Source organism: Lissotriton vulgaris, chromosome 4_1 (genome assembly GCF_964263255.1).
Source record: "Lissotriton vulgaris chromosome 4_1, aLisVul1.2, whole genome shotgun sequence".
NCBI lineage: Eukaryota > Metazoa > Chordata > Amphibia > Caudata > Salamandridae > Lissotriton > Lissotriton vulgaris.
The window spans coordinates 400,722,123-400,745,456 of NC_141691.1; the positions used below are offsets into that span (position 1 = coordinate 400,722,123).

Sequence of the window (23,334 nt, forward strand, 5' to 3'; positions counted from 1 at the left end):
GTTTGAATTTAGTAGATAGCACAGTCTCAACACAAAGTGATACACCAGTATTTTTTGTACCTAGAGGGCATATTTTGATCACACATCATCACAATGGCTCACATTGCAGAATCCTGCATCCAAGAAAAACAAACCTTTTCAATAATTCAGCCTTTTTAATGGTTGTAATATGAATGGTGCCTAATGTATCAGTCCCGTTCCTGACCCATCTTCCATACGCATTTGATAATTATGACACGTGGCTTCCTTGACTTATGCAATGGCTATGCTTATGGTTAATTACCCATGTGAGTGTATGAAATACACAAAGACTGGTAAATTACGTTTATTTTTTGCAACCCTACTTGCATATCACAGACCTGCCAACTCACAGGGTGCCACAGGGTGACATGTGATATCGGCCCCTTTACAAAATCACAGGTGAGGGCAGATATCACAGGGTGGTAGGAAAAACGAGATTAAAACCACTGTAAACAGTGAATTTTCAGCTCGGTTTTCATAGGCTGAGAATTGTTGACATCCATTAAGAGGCGTCAAAACACCCTAGGAAATCAGCACCCGCCTCAGCAAGGTTTTTTTTTCTTTTTCTTTGGAGGAGAGGATTCGAGGCGGGAGTAGGACAAAAGTGCCTTTAAAGCACTTCTCAGCACGAGGCCCTGCCCTCTCCTCACACAGTGAATATTTTGTTTGATTTGGCAGGTCTGGTACCACTCTAGTTGTCCTTCATTGTAGCTGCACTTGTATTGCGCTTCTTACCCCCTACAAGGTGCTGAAGCTGAAGTGCATTTGTGGACACATGGAAGTGCTGTGGATGGGAGCGTGTGCATCTATCACGTGGGTGATTTGGCGATGCTGCGTGTGAGCACGAACGATGTGCGGTTATGGTGCTTTTAGATCTGATGCTTACCTGCCAACTCACAATGTGCCACCGTGTGACACACGATATCGGCTCCCATCACAAGGTCTCCAGGTGAGGAGCAGCTATCACATGGTGGTAGGAAAAATGAGCTGAAAATCACTGTAAATAGTGGTTTTCCAGGTCTTTTTATGAGGCTTTCAACTGTTGACATCCATTAAGGGGTGTGAAAACACCCCAAGCCATCAGCACCAACCAGCCTTATTTTTTTGGGAGGAGGAGACTTAGGGGCGGGGTGAGATTCAGAAGTGACTTGTAGGTACTTCTCGACACAAGGGGCCGCCTCTCTCCTCACACAGTGAGATTGTTCTTCAAGTTGACAGGTATGCTGATGTAAAAAACCTGGGAGGGATAGGATGCTTAAGCACTAGCGCCGAGGCACAGATGGGTTGGGAATGTGGCCTAAATGGCAGAGTTTTCATGTAATTGCTCAAACCGTGTCGGTCAGTCCTAACATTTCCTCTGTATGTGAAAAGACCTGAGTGCAAGCACTGTTTGGGGAATTTCAAAAGTACTTCTAACAGTGTGGTATTTGTTCTTAAGTAGTTCATTATTTACTTTTTCCCAGTGCCGACTACTCTGCGTAGTATCAAATAACAGAGCTCAGTTTTTGTTTACAAGGACCAATGTTAATAATGTGATATCGCAATACCGTACAACCAAAAATTCATTGGTTGGCCTTCAAGACTTACACTATTTGTCATCTTCTACATTACAATTTCGATTGCAAGTTATATAAGGATATCTCAAAGAAATATGTTTCACCTAATTGTGTCTGTCCTAACAAGTCAGCAGATTGTTATTTTTGTTACAGAGTTCACAGAGGTAGGGTGAATGAGTTAGTGAATGCATGCATTAACTACAGTGGATCTCATGAATTCTGCAGATGCTTATCCTTGGCACTACTAGTTCCTGGCTAGATAAACGCGTTTTAGTTGCTGTCAAAAATATGGGTGCTACAAGACGTTTTTAGAGGCCAACTGAGGCACCATCATAAATTACAAAACAGGATGGGTGGGTTTCTTGATTTGATCTCCGCCATTAGTAATTACTCTGGGGCACATTCTAACCCATCATTTGCTAATTATCCTACTCTATGAAGGAAGCCATAATATGTAATCCTTCTGGGCTACAGCCCAAAGGAGGCAATCCAACCTGAACTGCCAGGTCATATTACCTCAGTACAGAACAACAAGCACGACACATGTTTGACTGTGGTTATGACACATGGCATGGGAAATTCAGGACCCTCTTTCATGTATACACAGCTCACATCAGCAACACATTGAGAAAAACAAAAATTAATTGCTTGAATTAATGTCAGCCATTTGTAATTACTGTGGGTAATACTAAATTTTATTCTGTTATTTGTTTGCCCACCTTACCACTGCAGACAGAGGGCAGACTGGTGCGAATCAGTACTAAGGCCTTATCATGACTACGGCAGTCCATCTGGCCACCTTAGCGACGGTGGCGGTGTGGGCACCACCGCACCGGCGGTCCGTCCTCCCCATTATGACTTGGGTGGTCGGACAGCATTGCCACCACGGCAACCCCCAGGGATCAGATGTTGTGATGGTCTTGAGGCTGCAGTGTGCTTGGCGGGGCCGCTGCAGCCTACCAAGCCTATTACAAGTATCCTCTCTGCCACGGTTTATATTGCAGTGAGCCCGTCATGAAAAGTGAGGCCTCTGTACCAGGGGAGGCATGCAGACAGGCACATGATGTGCCCCCCTTCCTGCATTCACCCCCAGTTCTTGCAGGGCATGGACTTGAGAGTCCATGCTCTGCTGGCACTGGTGTTCCCTTTGTGGTGCCTGTTATGGCTCTCCTATGAGTCTTTAAACAGGCACCGCTGTGGACCTGGTGATGCTGGACCGCCTAACCTGGGTTCTGGTAGGAATCCGGAGGGTGGTCTAATTATGTCTTTGACAGTGCAGGAGCGGGCCACTGGTGCGAAGCCCCGCACCGCCAAAGTCATTATGAGGCCCTTTGTTTTATGCCAATAAGAACAGTATAGCGAAAACTTCCATGCCACACCACCTCTAAATCGGAGCGCCAGGGACCCCGGACTAGTTTCAGACTTTAGGCTCATCTGCAAAATGAAGCTTGTGGCGACCTTCTGTGATATGCGGTTTGTGTTAATATCGTTCCATGGTAATGACTGTGGGCCAGATTTCAGTGCATAATTGTTTGCTTACTGTGGCCAACAGAGAGGGGACAACCATATACAATTCAGTCTTCCATACACCTGATAAAGGCCAACCTAAATCGTGTATGAGAACACAAGCAATCCCAGACATGTTGGATCAGTGTAGTACAGCCTAGCATAGCTAGCCATGGCCACTAGAACTACATCTGTACATACCCACCCTAATTTGAGCTACTCAGTAAGAAGAATACATATGTATTTCTAATAAGGTGATCTTTATCACTGCACATTTGATGGAGGTGACAAATAATATAATCCTTCGATTACTTTCTTTCCAACTATTTGGACAAATCTTTTCTTTTCAATACAACTTTGAATAGCTGCAAAGTCGGGATATCTTAACACAGTGTATTTGTATTCCAGCAACAATTCAGAAACGCTTGAAGAAAGAGAAAAAGGCAAAGAGAAAGCTACAGGAAGCCCTGGAATTTGAATCTAAGAGGCGAGAGCAAGTGGAACAGGCACTGAAACAGGCAACATCAGGGGACGGGCTCAGGATGCTGAATGGTAAGAAATTACTGAACCTCAGAGGTTTCTTTTTTTTATTTTGTCAAGAAAGCATTTTCCTTACTAGAAGACAAATTCTATATTTTCTATATCCATCTGACAGTGGCGGCTGGTGGAATTTGAAACTAGTGGGGCGTAAGAGCAATTAATGAACTTTGGTGCACATGTGAGCAAGCTGGAATTCTTTTTAGGAAAGCTTCACCCCCAGAGAACCTTTTTTTGAAAAGTGGTGTAGAAAGGTAGTTATGTTTCCCTCCCCTCCAGCTGACGAGTCTAGCCCTCCAGATGTTCTGCTTTTTGCCCTTTGGGAGTAAGGCTTTCTTTCTTTCCAGCCTTCTGCCCCTCCAGCTGTGCAGTTTTGGCCTTTTTGTCCATTCATTCGCTCCCTCCTTTGACCTCCAAACGTGCTGTTGTCTTTCCCCGCCACTGTGCTGCCTGGCCCTTCCAGATGTGCTGTCTCCCTTCTTCCCAGGTATTCTGCTTTCTTCCCCTCCAGGTATACTCTCTGCCCTCAAGGCGGTGAGTGCGTGTGGTCTATCTCTTCCGCATTGCTGCGGTTTGAACCTCGAGTGAAATCTGCTCTCTTTACCTCCAACTGTGTTGCTTTCTGCCCAAACCAAAGCGATGGAAATGAAGTTCTGGGAGTTCAACGCTCGCTGCTGACATCTGCGTTGCTATGTCGTTCCCCAGATTGCAATCAGACATGGCCACCTTAGCGGGATCGGTAAATTTAGTATTTAGCTCGGCAGTAGTAGAACCTGATACTTAGAAGTGATGCGCAAAGCGCTAAAACAATGCACCATCTGACAGTGCAGAAAATGAGCTGTCAATAAAATGCAGCAGGAAAAAGGAGTGCTAAAGGCAGGAGAGAGATGCAAGTTAGTGCTGGAATGGGAGTGGAAAGAAATGAAAGAGAGCAAGACGAGAGGAAAATCCTGGAAATTAAGAAAAAGCATGAATATGTTGGCACAGGAGAGTCAGGGAAAACAGAGGAAGGGAACAAGACCACAAATTCAGCAGGAACTGGAGAGAAGTAAAGAAAGAAACTGGAGCACAGGAAAGAAAAGGGAGCAAGGGGGTAGAAGACTCGCCAAAAACGAAAAACAGAAAAGGAGTACAAATCTGAAGCCCTTCCCCCATCTTTCTGATTATGCGTTGCCGCTAGGAGCAAGGTAGACAAAGGGAGCCCTGGCACATCTGAACATATTGAGCAGCAGTACTCTGAGCAGCACTCTAGGTGAGAAGACAGCCTGTGCATCATGTTATCAGCAGCTCAATAGAATACCCAGCAGCAGCATTAATCCTATTCAGGAGGTGACCTGCTACATAGCGCCTTCAATTCAAAAGAAAGTCTATTTCCTGCATCATAACCTTTGATGGGTTATTGTGCACGATCTACTGAATTTATTTCTCCTGGAATAAGAATGTAGACGGCGGTCGTGGCCAGCAATACCGGCGGGTGGGGGGGTGGAAATGGGGTTGTCGTGCCGCGGAGGGGATGGGCGGGAGGCGGGAGGACTTTAATGGAAAAAATATAGAAAATAAAAGTAAAACTTACCGTCCCGAGACTCCCGACTCTCCTCCCCAACCAAGAACTTCTGCTTTCTCGCCGTGTGAGCAGGCAGAAACACATTGGTAGTTATTACCATTTATGTTTCTGCCTTCTCGCCCGGCGAGAAAGCAGGGGGGTGGCACCCAAACGCCTCTGTAGAGGAGCCGCCACTGCCATCTGATCTTAAAAGATTTCATCTGCTGCGCAGTTACATACATTTATTTGACACTGAATCAATGACATAACTCTCACATCATTAAAAACGTCCAGTTAAACATCTGAAGATTAGACAAAAGTAGCACATGCTATTACTACAAGTGAAAGGCTCACTGACATGAACAGCCAACACAGCTGTTAGCATCGAAGAACTTACCAAAATTTAGAGGAGAGCCTCTGTTTTGTCCCGTGCTGCTTCAGCATTTGGTGAAACAGCTCGGTTTGTTTTATTGCACTATAAAAGCAGCACTTACCAATATAAAAGACACCTTCTTAAAAAACTAAGGGAAGCTTTTCAGAGGAAATGCAGGTCAAACAGGAAAACTTGAAACAAGGGTTCTAATGTGCAAAGCAGTGATTCTACGGTCCCAAAGATCAAACTTCAGCCTTTGTAACTGCAAAATGGCTTTGTTAAGTGTACACATCCTAAACTGAGAAAAGAAGAGATGATGGATGGTATGATGAACAAATCAAACATTAACCCCCATTCACAGATCTGGGTTAAATCCACCATTTTGTTGCATGCCATGCCATTTCAGTTTGGACCCAGCCATATGCAAATCAATCTTGACCCTGCTCCCCATGGGAACAGTCCAGCCCAAACTGCCAAGCCAGTTCCCCATGGACTAGAAACAGGCATGCCGAGGCCAGTTTCTGGGTATCACCTCATATCTGCCAAGCTCATATGAATCTGGTGGCATAGCGAGCACAGGACTCTTCTGTGGCTATACCCTTCCCACTTAGGACAACAAAAGCAAAAATAACAGATAATGGACGGAATGCTGAACAAATCAAACATTCACCCTTAGTCATAGATATGGGTTAAATGCATCGTTTTTAGCTGACCATGCCATTCCAGTTTGGACCCACCTTTATGCAAATCAGTCTTGACCCTGCTCCTCCATGGGAACAGTCCAGTGTGAACTGTCAAGGCAGGTCCTCTGTGGAGCAGAAACAAGCATCTTGGGACTGGTTTCGGGGAATCGCCCCATATCAGCCAGGCTTGCTTGAATCCAGTGGCATAATGATCACAGGACCGACAACTGGGCATTCCCTTCCCACTTAGGGCAACAAATACAAACATAACAGATGATGGATGGAATGCCGAACAAAGCAAACATTCACTCCCAGTCACAGCTCTGGGTTTAATATATCATTTTTTTGCTCGCCAAGCCATTCCAGTTTGGACCAAGCCATATGCAAATAAGTCTTGACCCTTCTCCCCATGGCAACAGTCCAGCCTGAACTGCCAAGGCAATTCTTACCTGGACCAGAAGCAAGCATCCTGGGACGGGTTTTGGGGTATCACCCCTCATCAGCCAGGCTAGCTTGAATCCGGATGCCTAGTGAGTACAGCACCCATGTCTGGGCATACCCTTCCCACTTAAACCTTGGACTGTGGGTGAATGTTTGACAATGTTCAGCATTCCATCCACCATCTTTTTGTGTTGCTATAGTCACCCTAATTGGGAATGATATGCCCCGATGTGGGTCGCTTGCTCACTATGCCACTGGTTTCAAGCTAACCTGCCTGATGAGGGGTCATACCCCTAAACCGGTCCCAGGATGCTTGTTTTCCAGTCCAGGAAGGACCTGGCAGCTCGGGCAGGTCTGTTCCCATGGGAAAGCAGAGTCAATACTGATTTGCATATGGCTGGGTTAAAACTGGGGTGGCATGGTGAGCAAGAGCAAAACAATGATGGATTTAACCCAGACCTGTGACTTGGATGAATGTTTGACAATGTTCAGCATTCCATACATCATCTTTTCGTGTTCCTAAATTGGGATTTGATAACACATTACCAAATTTGGGTTACAAAACACACTATAGAATCGATATTTGGAACAGGTGTGTAAAGGGTGCCCCTTCGAAATATCCGCAGCTGAATCTATCCTTAGAGGGATACCAATGAACATCACTGGACAAATTCCATGCGTGTATGTGGGATGTTACACAATGGCTAAAAAATAACTATTTGCAATTCAACGGGGATAAGACTGAGATCTTATGCTGTGCAGCTGGAACAATTCCCCTTATACTGCCAACGGTGGCTACTCCTCCTCCTCTATTACTGTCCAAAGCAGTGCGTAATCTGAGGGTTAGCTTTGATTGCGAGCTAAGTCTGGAGTCCCAAGTGAACAAAATTGTTGGGAGCTGTTTCTTTCTGATGAGAATACTCCGGAAGATTCTTCCATTGTTACCTTCACAGGCGAGAACACTGGTAGTTAGAAGCATAATCTTGAACCGCCTGGATTATTGTAATGCCTTGCTGCTGGAGTGCCCTAAATACCTGATTGAGAAATTACAGAGAATCTTGACGATGGCAGCCAAGCTAGCCGTAATGAGACCACTTTGTATGTCTGCCTCTCAGGTGCTCCCTGAACTCTACTGGCTTCCGGTTCTGCAGAGGATACAGTTTAAAGCGCTCTTCATAGTTTTTTTAAATCTTTGCATGACCTTGGGCCTATACCCTTGCAGGATAGATTCGAATGGTACACTCCCTCGTGAAACCTCCGCTCCTCATCAGCCGCGCTGGTAAAAGTGTCTAGATTTAAAGGAGTTAAATCAGGAGGAAGGGCCTTTAGTATTGCAGCAGCCAGCACTGGCCTGGAATAAACTTCCAACTGAACTCAGGCAGATGGAGAACTTGCTGCAGTTCAGGAAGAAGTTGAAGACATAGCTCTATCCTACAGCATAAGTTTCTGATCTTCTCACTCTCATCTATCCCTCTTTCCTCCACTACTTCTAGTTCGACAGAACTCATGTATCTAAGCGCCTGGATACCCGTAGGGTCACAGTGCACTTTATAAATCCTTATTACAATTACAATATAGTCACAAAGCGTTGTTTTATCACCAAATCTGAATTCTAGTAACAATCTACAAATGGGAAGGGGTCCCTAAGCGATCCCTTCCCCATTGTGAATGTCAACAAAAGACTTTTGCCTACTCCTAAAATAAATCGGAAAATAATCAGTTTTCTTTTTTTAAACACATCTCATTTTCCTTTTAAGAAAACAGGCTAAATGTAAAAAAATAAAAATGCTTTGTTTATTTTAAATCAACCCAGCAGGACACCATGCCTGTGACTCTAAGCCATGGGTACTCACAAACTTTATCTTGGGGGTCAAATTAAATTTACAGTGTGGTTTGTGTCCGAGGGCCGCACCGGTGGGGGCGGGGTCAGTGTGGGAGGGGGCATGGCTAGAGCAACAAAAGAATCTGTGACCATGAGGTTGAACACAGGTCCCTGCAGTGGACGCCTTCGTCCACCGAGCCACCAGACCTGGCATACACACATCTCTCTCTCTCTCTCTCTCCCTCTCTCTCCCTCTCTCTCCTTCTCTCGCCGTCTCTCAACCTCTCTCCCTCCCTCTCTCCCTCTCTCCGTCTCTCCCTCCATCTCTCCCTATTTTTCCCTCTGTCTCACTCAGACTGTCTCACTCCCTCTCACTCCCTCTCTCGCCCTCCGTCTCCCTGACTCCCTCTGCCTCACTCACTCTGACTGTCTCACTCCCTCTCTCTCTCTCTGTCTCCCTCTCTCTCTCTCTCTCCCTCCCTCGCTGTCTCCCTCTCTCTCTCTCTCTCTCTCTCTCTCTCTCTCTCTCTCTCTCTCTCTCTCTCTCTCTCTCTCTGTCTCCCTCTCTCTCCTTCCCTCTCCCTCTGTCTCCCTCTCTCTCCCTCCCTCTCCCTCTGTCTCCCTCTCTCTCCTTCCCTCCCTCACTCTGTCACCCTCCTCACTCTGTCGCCCTACCCCTCCCTCCTCCCTTCTCCCTCCCTCTGTCTGTCACCCTCCTCCCTGTCACCCTGTCTGTCACCCTCCTCCCTCCTTCCTCCCTCTGTCTGTCACCCTCCTTGCTCTGTCTGTCACCCTCCTCCTCCCTCTGTCTGTCACCCTCCTCCCTCTATCTTCCCTCCCTCTGTCACCCTTCTCCCTCCCTCCTCCCTCTGTCTGTCACCCTCCTCCCTCCCTCCTCCCTCCCTCTGTCTGTCACCCTCTGTCTCCCTCCCCCTTTCTCTGTCTCCCTCCCTCTTTCTTTCTCTGTCTCACTCCCTCTCCCTTTCTCTGTCTCCTTCCCTCTCCCTCTTTTTGTCTCCCTCTGTCTGTCTCCCTCTGTCTCCCTCCCTCTCTTTGTCTCTCTCTGCCTGTATCCTTCTCTTTGTCTCCTTCTCTTTGTCTCCCTTCCTCCCTCTCCCTCCTCTCTCTGCCCCCCTCCTCCCTCTGTCTGTCGCCCTCTCTCTGTTTCCATCTGTCTGTCTCCCTCTGTCACCCTCTCCCTCCCTCTGTCTTTCTCCCTCCCTCTGTATGTCTCCCTCCATCTGTCTGTCTCCCTCTGTCTGTCTCCGTCTGTCTTCCTCCCTCTGTCTCTCTCCCTCCCTCTGTCTGTCTCCGTTTGTCTCCCTCCCTCTGTCTGTCTCTGTCTGTCTCCCTCCCTCTGTCTCCCTCCCTTACCCTTTCTCTGTCTCCCTTTCTCTGTCTCCATATCCCTGTGTCCCTTTCCCTCCCTCCCTCGCTCTCCCTCTGTCTGCCTCCCTTTCCCTCTCTCCTTTCCTTCCCTCCCTCGCTCTTCCTCTGTCGGCCTCCCTTTCCCTCCATCCTTTCCCTCCCCCGCTCTCCCTCTGTCTGCCTCCCTTTCCCTCCCTCCCTCGTTCTCCCTCTGTCTGCCTCCCTTTCCCTCCCTCCTTTCCTTCCCTCCCTCGATCTCCCTCTGTCTGCCTCCCTTTCCCTCTCTCCTTTCCCTCCCTCCCTCGCTCGCCCTCTGTCTGCCTCCCTTTCCCTCCCTCGCTCTCCCTCCCTCTCCCTCACTCTCCCTCCCTCTCCCTCCCTTTGTCTCCCTCCCTCTCCCTTTCCCTCCCTCGCTCTCCCTCTGTCTGCCTCCCTTTCCCTCTCTCCCTCCCTCCCTCGCTCTCCCTCCCCTCTCTTTCCCTCCCTCCCTGTCTCCCTCTCTCCACCTCCCTCCCTCGCTCTCCCTCTGTCTGCCTCCCTTTCCCTCTCTCCCTCCCTCCCTTGCTCTCCCTCCCTCCCTCGCTCTCCCTCCCCTCTCTTTCCCTCCCTCCCTGTCTCCCTCCCTCCACCTCCCTCCCTCGCTCTCCCTCTGTCTGCCTCCCTTTCCTGCTCTCCCTTTGTCTGCCTCCTTTTCCCTCCCTCCCTCGCTCTCCCTTGGTCTCCCTCCCTTTCCCTCCCTCTCCCCTGCTCTCCCTCTATCTGCCTCCCTTTCCCTCCCTTCCTCCCTCTCCCTCGCTCTCCCTCCCTCTCCCTCGCTCTCTCTCCCTTTCCTTTCCTCTCTCCCTCCCTCTCCCTCCCTCCCTAGCTCTCCCTCTGTCTGCCTCCCTTTCCCTCCCTCGCTCTCCCTCCCTTTCCCCCCTCGCTCTCCCTCTGTCTGCCTCCCTTTCCCTCCCTCCCTCGCTCTCCCTCCCTTTCCCTCTCTCCCTCGCTCTCCCTCTGTCTGCCTCCCTTTCCGTCCCTCCCTTGCTCTCCCTGGCTCTCCCTCCCTTTCCCTCCCTCCCTCGCTCTCCCTCCCTTTCACTCCCTCCCTCTCCCTCCCTTTCAAACCCTCCCTCGCTCTCCCTCTGTCTCTTTCTGTCTCCCTCCCTTTCCCTCCCTCCCTCTGTCACCCTCTTCATCTCACCCTGCCTGTGTGTGCCCGGGCTGAGACAGCTTCTGGGCACACACACACCCGCACCCGAGCACTTCACAGGTCTTTAAAAGACCATTTGTATGTTAATGATACTTTTGTATTTCACCTCTTAGCGCCCCTACAGCTCCACTCTGACTATCACTGGCATGCCCAGGCCCCCAGAGAGCAGCAGAGTCTCGGCGCTCAGTGTTTGCAGACACTCTTTAAATTATTATTTTTTTAAATACGGGTAAAATGTCTGCAATGTCAGCGGGCCGCCCAGGAAGGTTTGCCGCGCCGCTGGCGGCCCGCGGGCCATACTATGAGTACCCGTGCTCTAAGCAATGACAGTGAGGCTCAATTTATGACCTACCTCCTGCATGTTAATGAGCATGGTTGAATTGCAACCCTCTACCAATGTATTCGGTAGGAGTCGGTGTGCAGATTGCACACACTTCTATTGAATCCATTTTAGTAGATTCCTAATAAGAAATTGCTAATTAATTGATGTGATTCATAATTTCTTAATAGGGATCTTTATACATCATTCCCTAAATGTTTTATGGAGGATTTGTTGTTAAATTGTGTGGTTCACAAAGCCATACACTTCAATGTGTTGCCCTATTGTGTTCCTTTCCTACCCAAAGATAATTAATTGCCTTTACATAACATACTTTTCCAGATCCTACACTGGGTCGCGATTGTTTGAGGATCCAATCTAAAGGTGCCTTATTGGTATACTAAAAGTTTGTTTTACATATTTTTGGTAACTGGACTCTAATAAGCTCTGGATTTACTGGATATCTTAAGAGGCCCTGGCTTTTATTTCTAGTATTTCCTAGTGTGTGTCACCCAAGCAGTCACCCTCGTAAAAGGAATTTTCAAGCATCTGCTGTCCTTTTGCAGCTCATTGAAATTCCAAAGTAACAATTGTCTTACAAGGTAAAAGATGCTTCAGAAATAGTAACAATTAGCATCGCTGTTACATGTACTATCTATGAATAATAAACTATTTCAATTCGGCTACAAGACACTGTGTCACTAAATTATTTACATATTTCTGTTCATGCTACAATTGTATCTGTTTTAAATGTATGTTCTTCAAAAACATCTTTGAATCAGCAGAAAATAAAACTTTTATCACTGAATTTGCAACTCAAATTTATGTTTTATTCATTTTCTGTCATCCCGGCCCCTTAAGAAACAAGGTAAAACTTAATTGGGCAACCTATGTTATAAAATCCTAGTTCATGGAAAAACAAATTCTGGACCTCTGGTCTTCCTGAAAATGGCAATCATGGTTTGTGTTTTCAGGCCCCATCTAAATGTAACACACTGGTAGGCTCTCTCAAGTTAACATCTGCAAGGGCTTCATTTCCCTGTGTGCAAGTGATTGATAGTACTGTACATGGAATTTGCAATGGTAATTTTATTGACAAGCTAATATGGCAGAGTGGATCAATGAATGGCCGCCTGGGAGCATGAGAAATAGGTTAGAACAGATTCTCTGCGTCACGTGCGATATGTGTTCTTGATATGTATAAACAATCTCCTTCTGACCAATATCTTGGTATTTACCTAAATTACTCCCATTTATATAGTTAGATGTTTTTTTAAATTGTGTGACTTTACCATTGTTTACCTACACCTTAGATTTTTTCTGACCTCATTACATAAAAAAAATATTTTCAGGCATTTTGTTTGTAAGCAGCTTGAGTCAGGCTTGCAACATTGAAACATACTAATTTTCATTATCGTGTCTTTCAGATGCTGGAATCCCAGAGATGGAAACAGAACACAATGGGAATCAGCTTGACAGTGCAGCAATGCAAGGTACAGTCAACTACTGCACGTTTCAAAAGGCCTGTGACTTCCCTGCTAGTTTGGGAGCCTTCATCCCTGCGGTGACACCAAAGGAAAGCACAATCTAGGTTACATTCTTCAGACGTCAGTATATGGTCCTCGGGTTAGTGAAAAGAACTATATACAAGGAGGGCGTGAGGGCAACAGTTGTCTCGAGGGAGGGTCAGTGGGTGTCTGTGAAGCCTAGTTATGCAAGAGTTCCTCTGTTTCCCTTTTTATGGAGAACCAACCTAGGGCGGGGGGGGGGGGGGGGAGGAGATACCTTAATTCATCATTGCTGCACTGAAGACACACAACTAGATAACATTTTCTTACATTCCTTTACCTGAGGCTAGACTTCTATATAACTGTGGCAGAGCGTGAATACGGTTTTATTTGAACTTTTATTGGGACTCTATTAAATCCAACCTAGTAGAGCAACCGTGTCCAAACGACGGATTATCCAAACATTCTACTGGAAGAAAAGTTTCCAAAATAGCAAGTGGTTTGCATTGCGTTTTCAATTTACTATGACAATTAATATTATTACAAATCTTTTTATGAATCATGTAGGTGAGGAAAAACGTATTCTATGTGCTTCTTGTGATAATTGTACAAAACGTACTAAGCAATGTTCTGCACGGCATATAGGCCTGCTAGAAAGGTATATGCTAAATAAGTGCCTATCCTTTTAAACCTTTGACTGTACCTTAGAAAATTACGCCGTAAATACTTGCATCATGGAAATAATGCTATTATGACAAATAAGGTCAAAAAAGGATGCCCACTTCTTTAAGTTGCACGTTTTTTACACATACAAAGAATTTTGTAGATCTTTTGACTAACCTATATCACAATAGAGCTCCTGGAATGTGCCAACAAATATTACAGTGTATGGAGTGTTAATATTTGTTATTTATGTATGTTTATTCGATATGGCAGCTTGGAAATCTCAACCCCTGTTATTCCATGTACCTAAAGCGGGGATAGTAAATATATTTTTCAGTGACAGTTCTATAGCTCCGAACGCATTACACCTTGAAGTACCAGCAAGTCTGGTAGTTATTACTTGGGTGTATCTCGAGTGTAATATAAGGGAGCTTACATTATCAGTGTTATGCACTGGATGTTAGGCCTTTAGTTACCTGCAATAATGTATAGCTGCTGTCAGTGCCATCATAATTCATTTCCCTATTGCAGGAACTCTTCACAGGTAAGGACAGCATGCAGATCTGCAAAAGTGTCAGGAGCAACAGAAACTCGGCTTATATATATGTACGAAGGGAAAGAAGGGCCGTGCACACTGGGATCACCAGTGAGGAGGATGTCTATGCCTGTAAGGTCAGATGTAAGAGGAAATACCTGCACTTCACAGAATCTAGCCCAAGGGACTCGCAGGTATTCCACATAAAATGAGGTACCTGCCTTTAGCAGCAGGACCTGCTAGAAACAATCTCCAAAGGGGAACCAATCAGTGAGCAATTTTAGATTGTAGCTTCCCTTCTGGTTTCCCCCCTTAATTTTCATAGACATGGATAGGCTCAGTATTGACTCTTCTTTACTATGAAACCATCTTCAGCCTTTCCTCTCAGCTCCAAGGCATATTACCATCTACCTTGAACAAAGAGGAGTGTGTTGTGTGTGTGGTGTACAAGAGTAAATTAAGGGTATAATACCTCCAACTTAATATGAAACACATTGCAAATCTGCTTGAGTTCAAAGGCCTAATGATGACATGTGCTCTGTGGCCATATGCTTCTGTATGTTCACAGAACTGTACAGTAATTTCTGATAAACTTATGGCATACACTTGTGGGTTCTTTTGTGCCATGGATCTTTGCAGCAGGTTTGAACAACCTCCGTTACCTTTTCCTCCCTGTCTTAAACAAATACTTCAGACCAAAGGGATGCAATATATTTTTTTTACGTTGGTAGATATGTATTTTTCATACAATACAGAATGGCCTACCTCACTGCTTAGGGGGGTACAGGTTGTTAAAGGCCATGGGTTATAGGCCTGAACTTTCCTGTGAAGCCCTATAACAAGGGAAAGGGCCTTTAATAACCAGTATAGCCTGAAGTAGATTGGCTACAGAGTTATTAGAACATTCCACTCAGTGAGGGTAGAACGATGGGGATGTCACTGGTTATGTCGCTGAGTGTATTTTCACTTGACCAGTAATTGTAAAGAAAAAGACCCAAGACATTTAAAGTTGAGTTTGCCAAAACATTACCCAAAGTGTCTTCAAATAACTCAAACATAGAGGACAAAACACGGTTGGAGTCCAAGGTTCAAGGTTGTGGAACAACCTGATCCCAAGCACGAGAGCTGAACCTATCTGTAGGCAGGGCCGACTTAACAGCATTATAGGCCCCCGGGCAAAGCTGTGCACTGGGCCCAGCCAACACAACCACTCACAGGAATAAAAATGTTTAACAGAGAATTTGTGTTAAATTCTGGTCTGCATGGGGCCCCTATGCTCATGGGCCTCCGAGGAACTGCCCAGCGTGCCCGTGTGTTAAGATGGCACTGTCTGCAGGCTCGTATTTGGTTACATATATTTAACCTGCTTGTGTTGGGGCTAAAGATGAAGAATATCAGATTGGGACTTCACTTCACTGAATGGACTCTAACTTCTTTTCCATCGCGTGCCCACTACCTGCAGGGCTTCATGAAATGATTGAATATATCAATGAATAAACCTTGGCCAAGGCAATGTGAGTACTGCCGGAATGTATAGACGCCAAGCTCCCTAGAGACCAACATATCTCAATGTCTACCCGTGCACGATGCCACACTCAGTCACTGGTGAGGTCTTTTACTGAAAACGGAAGACAATTTGAATAAGAAGAAACCTAAATAAATAGCTCTGATGGTCATGCTTGGAAGCTTCTGTCTAGTCCGTCTTTTCTCGTGATTGCTTCAGGATAAACAGGAAGTCAGCGACCATTCGGGCTTTGTATTGATGCAGAATACAATAGATGCTTCTGTGTTAATTTTGTTTGTATAGCGACTTAACCCGTTTACTGCGGCCCCGATTTTCCCGTAGTGCGGCACTTCCGCAAAACGGGCGGGGCCGCGTCAGCCATTGGCCGACGGCAGCAAGGAAGGGGTTAAACAACATCCTCTCAAATATCCTTCTCTTTGATATACAGCAAAGCACGTTGGGTTGAAAACTAACACCTAGCGCTCAGTGTATGGGATTGTAAATAGAAGATGCAAGATTTCATCCATGTGAAAGCTACAGATGGGGCAGGCTCGCCAGTGTTTTAGTATGCATAGTCCCTAGTATGTCCACAGCATCAGCACGCATACCCTTGCAATTATTTATACTAACGCTTTGCGTAAGTTATCGATATAATGATACATCTGTATACACATGTATGTTTATGTATGTGCGCGCTGTGCATTCTAAATGCCTCTTCATTCCTCACCCCGAGGTGTCGTTAAGACATCCAACCGTGAGGTTGAGAAGTGAAAGTTATTGACCTGCCAGAACCTCTGTAATAAGCAGAAAGTGCAGTGATCTGACTGTAAATGCAAAATGTATTTCCACTTATAATGGGCGACCTCTTTGAACCCCTCTCTTGACTTTGCTTTATTTCACCTCTCATTAGTTGACAGGTCAACACTTTCAGAAACAAATAGCATTTCTCCAGTCGGCTAATTAGATATCCTTGGTGCTTCATCTGTTTAGAGGTTTATTAGTAATTTGCAGAATTTTTAAAGTGGTACTGCTCTGCAACCAACCATACAGGAATAAACTACTCCTGCTTTCTGCCCGCCGTCTGCAGTCATCGTTGTTGCATAGGTGCCGAAGGATTACATTCATAAAGCACAGTTTAACATTTTCGATTCCAAAGGCCTGATACATAAGGTTTTTTTTCTGTAAGTAAGCCAGAACAATTCACAAATGTTTCAAACTCTGCATGCAAACGTGTATCCTGGCTTAAAAGGGGAAGTGCAGCGTTTTTGTTTACTCTTGTGACTTTTCTGTAAAGTGTACATGCAGTTGACTTATTCAATGTCAAGCAGGTGTACACCCACAGAGTCATACATTTGTGGGTCTTCTCAACTATTTGATATACCTTTGACACAATTAATTGTCCTTCTAAGTTAAATCTGAATGACCCTAGCACAGTGGGTAGAGAAAATCTGACAACACATAATGTTGTGTCAATCTTGGCAACATACACCATAACAATCCAAAATGGTCACCCACCACACTTGCCTTTGCCAATACTTGTATAGTTAAAGCCAATATTGGTCATCAACAAGCATTGGCAAAGCAAGACTAATTGATGTTACCAATGCGTGTTGGTAGAGTGAGGTCAAACAAGCAAGGTACTCTCTCGAATACTGGTGTGTGGGAAAACATTAATTGGTGTTAACTCACAGATAACACACAATAACTTTTTTTCCAGTCCGTGCTTACATATTTTTATATAGAAATAGGGTTATTACTCTTAACTTCACTCACTTCATACAAATTGTTTTAATAACCCAAACAATTTTGTCAACTCAGTTCCAACTACATAACATACAGGAAACATTCTAAACAGCATTCTATGTTAGAGGTATTTATGAGCGCTAGCATAGGTAGAAGCAGGGTCATGCATTGTATGGTTGGTAGAGGAACCTTAGGTATTCCAGTTCAGTGGTATTACTCAGTTTGGTACACACAGAGGCATTAAGAATGAGCACCGAATTCTCTTAGCTCCAGAAATGACACTCACAGTTCTTAAGCCAAGACAGTGGTTAAGTGCATTGTCATTTATTGTCGACCATGGTTGCCGGATTGAGAGTTCCAATATACTTGAAATGTCATGGTCAGTGAGAGCTACACTTACAAAATGCTAATTTCTGATGTAATTGAAATCTTGCGGAAAAACGACCCAGAATAAATCAAATAGCACATAGCACAAATCAAATTCTATCTCCGTGCTGAAAGGAACCAAAGAACAACAAACTATGGAGAAAACATATATGACAAAAGTAAATATATACATATATATAATAGGGCCCTACTCCAACACACAGTTCATGGTTCATTTGTATTGGCATAACTAAAGACCAATCCTTATCATGTATTAGAGCATTATCCTAATAGAATAACAAATATATGTTTGTGAGTAGGCTTACACATAATACATGACCAACCAAAGAGGTCTGATAACACTTATAATTCGTGTAATTCTTTCATAGGACAAAGAAAAGAACAATCAGTCGTTAAACCATTTATAGTTTGCATATTCCCCAAAAACGATATATTAAAGTATTGTCTCTCTTAATCAGAGAAGCATCATTATTGAATATTCAACACATAATTTTAACACGTTATTAATTCATAAATGTGATATATTATTCACACAATTAGCTTCATTCCATAATTAAAATAAAAGGAAAAGAAAGAAGGATGGGAACCTTCACTTATTGCTTACAAAATCACGTTTACTCCTATTGATAAATCATCACTATTCCTCTTGCTCGAACATACAGTTAGAAATCTAGTTCAATAATGTGCTTATTTAAGGTTTGGATATCGCTTAGTGAAAACAAGTGGGAGAAAGTCTTCACTCATCCAGTTTGCCAGTCTGGATAATCTAGGAGGTCCGAATAAATATCCTTGTTCATTGCTCTATGTTTAGGAGGCTATCTATGGCAAAGACCAAAAACACACAGTTTGAATTCTCAAAAACAGCAAAGCCAAGGGAGAACAAAGCAGGAGTGCCCAGTGCAGACAACAAACTAACCTTAATAGCAAAGCTACATGCATAGATGCTTCAAAAATCTGCACCATATTGGAAGGTGCGGATGGACAACTGAAAAAGGTGAACCAAGTTTAATAAACCAAAGTAAGATCAAACCAATGAGTAACATAATGAAGGCACAACATGGCACAGACAAAGAAACGCAAAAATGAGATGAAAACCTTACCAATGGGAATTAAATCAAGACAAAAGATCATGTCTGTCCTCTCAAAACACGTGCCTTATTGAAATATGCAGCGCACTATAAGGAAGGGCTTGCTGATCCAGCAAGCATTGTAGAATACAAAAAAGTCAGAACATAGAAAACAGAATCTAAAGTCTTAACACATACCAGTAAATGGTATACAAGAGGGGTATTCAGAACTTTTCACCACACCCTAGATTGATCCTGTAGAATTCAAGTTCTTATATCCTAGGTAATTTTGTTCACTATATCTAAGACCACATTAGCATTATACGCTGTAGATCACGTTCTTAACTTGGCAAAATGAATATTACAGAATATTACTTTCCATGTTATTTATTGAAAACCTCTTAAAATTCCTCACAATCCTCACAATGACCACATTACAAATGTCCCTTGGATTTTGGCCCCACTGCTCTGTGATCGCAGTTTTGGGGGGGCTCAGTATAAGGCTTCACTAATTTATCCCAGATAGTTGGGGATCTTTTGAATGCAAACAAAGGTGCTGTGATCAGATAATCTTTTCAGTTCAAAAGATGCCAAAGTATTTTAGGACATGCCTCAAATCATTGCTCATATTGCCAAAGGTAAGTGTTAAAATATAATTTGAGAAATTGGCCTTAGCTTTTTTAATGAATGTAGCATCCCTGTCATTTTACCAGGCTTGTTTTACAGTGCAGTATACAAGTTGCTTGGAGTAACCTCATGACATCAAAGCTGTGACAAAATGCCTGCTTCTTTGAAGTAATGGACACTTTTAATACAATTTCATTATAGTCTGAGAAATTGGGAGAATGGCAGATTTCCTCTGTAGTTACAAGGACGAGTGGTGCTGTAATATATATCTATGCATTAGTGTTAGTCGCTTTTTTTAAAAGTCTAGTGTAGTGTGCCGTCTTCCACAGCGATAGATAAATAAAGTAAACTAACATTTATATGTCATAGTTCAAGGTAGATTTTACATTTTCACACCTAGATTTCAAGAGTTTATGAAACATCAAAAATCTCTCCAAGGTCCCCCCTCCAAATCTTCAAAACATCATCCATTTAACACATCCAGAATTTTATACAACTAAGAAATGGGTTGGTCTCATGGTACACGATCTCATCCTCAAAATGGGCTACGTACAAAATAACTACATACAGGGTACGAGTTTCGCCTATGGCAGTTCCCTACATTTGTCAGTAAAAACTATTCACAACCAGAAATATAGGCCATAAGAGCAATACATGCACTTTCGGCTGTGAATGACCCTATGTGGTCTAGGTCTATTCTGTAAGGTATGTTCAATTAGCTGTTATTTTTGTAGTTGTGAGAATTTTGTGTACAATCTTTTGATATCAAGCGTTATTAGGAAGTCAGATTCAATAATTCATTCTAAGCCTTCTATCTTTTGAATTGTCATGTCAATGGCCCTCAAATATGATCTTTTGTTTGCTATAAAAGGTGTTAAGAAAAGGTCACCATGCTTAGAAAGAGGTTCCAATACAGATTGGCAACCCACCATGACCTGGAGAGTGTGTTTCAGTTTGTATGTTTTTTTGCCATGGTGCATCCTATAATCGGGACTATTCAAAAAATTAAATTAATTCTAGTTAATCCAACACTCACTTAAAGCAAAATAAGTAAGCTCACATATCTCCTTCGGGATTCGCGGAGTTGGATCATGTGTTGAAGGGTGGTTGTACTACTTATTGGACAGTTGGTAATTGATTTCAGCCTCATAGTCACATCTGTTCTCGATCAAAATTCCACTCCCATTGTCAGCGGATTATATAACTAGGTGGCTGTTGCTTGCCAGTGTTGTTTAGTTTGGGATAGTTGATAAATTCAATATTACATACTTGTTATGCTTAAAAAGCAAGTAAGCCTGTGTCAAATAACATTTTCAAGTTGGCTAATCTTACTCACTTGGTGGCTGTAAGGAAAGAAACAGGAGAGGAATCATGAATCTGTTACATTTTACTTTCTGTGGAAACAGTGCTCAGGTAATATTTTTTGGCCTGTCTGAAGAATGCATAGCTGACAGAGGTTTAATAGAGCAAAGACATTGTCTGCCTAAGCAGAGCTCTTCTGAGGTCTCTTGGCTGGCATATAAATACACTTTTTACGGTAATATAAAGAAAAGGTATTACCTGGAAATTGTTATTGGATTTTTCACAAACTAACATGACTCTAGATATCTCCCACAACCAATGCATAAAACAAAGGCAGTTAATCTTTGTGCGTACCAAAGCGCAGCGCGACACCAGGATCACATTTTATAGCATTGCCATGTTCTTCTATCACATAAAACATATTCCCGTCTTCTATAAACAATGGACCAGAAGCCAAAGCTCAAAAAATATGCAGCAGCAGGGGAGAAAGTAAACATAAAGTTTGAATCCTCACTAAATTTCTCTATACTGGCTCATCTCTTGATACCGCTGTCAAAAGAATGCCCCTCTGGCCTTCACTGACGTGACCGACCCTGGAAGTAGCATGTTGGCATCAGGCGCGGCCGGCACTGGTTACAGCGGTGGGGGGGGGGAGTGGACAGACAACGGGATAGGGAAAGTAAAATGAAAATGGTTTCATAATTATTTTTCTTTTTCTTTCCCTATCCTGCCGTCTGTCGACTTCCCATGCACCCGCCCTGCCCCGCCTCACCGCTGTTACCTGTGCCCGCCGCTCCTGGTGGGCATGGAAGGCTAAATGAAATACAAGGGGATAGCTTCATGAACTCCAGTTGGTGTACAACGGTATTTTCCAGTTACACCCATTGCAAGCCAGTGAACAAACGCTAGAGGCCAGGTCAACACATGCAGGGAGTAGGGTGATTGCAGGAAATGAATGTCACGTGAACATGGTAATTTAGACCCATAAGTAAATACAAAAACTGGCTTTAGCAACGCTAGTGCCTGTTTTAGTACAAACTGCATTATCACTAGAGCCTGTGGTAGTACTTGCTTACATAAGAAGCTGAAAGCAAAGTGCTCTCACGTAAGTGCTACTGTAGCTTTTGTAACTTCCAATGCAAAGCGGTGCACCCAAGGATATTAAATATCCTAGGGACTGCGACTAATATTGACATTTCGTTCAAGCGGTTGATACTGACATACAATATTACCGGCCCCTTATGCTGTGAGAAGAAGTGGATGGATTGCATTAGCTGCACACCGTAGACAAATAATTTTGGGTCACATTATTTCTAATAAATACAACGGTTTTTTGAAGTAGCAAAGGCCATGGGTCATTGACCTTCTGAGTGGGTTCCTTCTGCTTTGTTCTCGTTCTGCTTGAAGATTTCACTGTTGTGTTTGTGAAACTGCAGACACCTTTGTAAGCCAGTTTAACATGCGGGCATTTTTGACTCTGAAAATAGACTTATATTTGCCTCCTTATTTTTCCTGTACCATCACTTAACTATGGGCATACATCGGGTGATGAATTTTAGTACACTTGCGTCAGTGATTTTGTTATGCCAGTGGCCGTCTTGCAGAGTATTCCAAAGTGAATAGCGGCTTCTCTGCCCTAAAACAAATCATACACAAGTCCTACACTTGTAACAAAACCTTGTCAGGAAATAAAAGAGTCGTAGGATTCCCCCTGAAGGTTAACCGCTTCACTTCAGCTGAAATTCCTCCGCTGTGCTGGAGAATTCCACGCATGCGCAGTTCGGACGGCCCCCCGGCCCTCCTCCGCACACGCCCACCGTGATGTCAGAGAGCCACACGGAAGCGGTTAAATGTTCCACATTGAAGCCTAGGGTCGAATTGGGATTTGATTTACAAATCTGTACTGCATTGACAAACATGTACCCATGGACATAGTTATTGAGTGTCACACTGGAGAAGGTGGAGAAGTGTGGCTCAATGATTACAGCGGCGGACCCTGATGCAGAGGTCTAGCCCGGGACCAGGGTTCAATTCCCCGCCTCAGTGAGTCTTGGGCTCAAAATTCCACGGACCTGATAATTCTCGCCTCGGTGCCTATTCCAATCATGGAGTCCCACTCTGCAACTCTGGGCAATAGCTTGCTTAATCTCCACAACGGCCCCCACAACGCTAAAGATGCCTGGCCTCCACCTTGGGGGTGCCCAGGAGTGGATGCCTCACAGGGAAAGCCAGGATGGGTTCCACAGCGGTATTCGTACAAGCCCCTTGAGACCCTTGTGGGTGAGTAGTGCGCTATACAAGTATCAATTTTTTACCACTTTCATAAAGAGGCTGAAGAGTCATACATAGAGTGCAGAGTACCCTTCTCTGATGAACAAGAAGCCAGTCTAAACAAATAAGTGCCAAGGAGATGTGATATGTCCATCCAAGCAACAGAGTGTGCCGGGTCACTGAGTTCTGTAGACAGGGGAGTGTTTGCAGAAGGTAATCAGGAAGCCCAAGCTAGACACTATGGGGCCTGTTTATGCAATTATACCGCACCTCAGCAAGTCACTTTGCTGCGCTGCGTTTCAGGGAAAGGGCGGGAATGCACAGTATTTATTACAATATGGTGCCTTCCTGTCCTTTTCCCTGCGC

The 23,334-nt window shown here is 44.3% G+C and overlaps 1 protein-coding gene across 6 annotated transcripts in view; it reads left to right on the forward strand.

The window, feature by feature from the left end:
• Positions 1-23,334, forward strand: part of DACH2 (dachshund family transcription factor 2) — an 847,028-nt gene that overhangs the window by 788,540 nt on the left and 35,154 nt on the right. For all 6 annotated transcript variants that reach the window (XM_086918783.1, XM_086918784.1, XM_086918786.1 and 3 more), the window contains 2 exons: positions 3,492-3,635; positions 12,789-12,854. In XM_086918783.1, the coding sequence (XP_086774909.1) occupies positions 3,492-3,635; positions 12,789-12,854 (210 nt within the window). The remainder of the gene's footprint in view (positions 1-3,491; positions 3,636-12,788; positions 12,855-23,334) is intronic.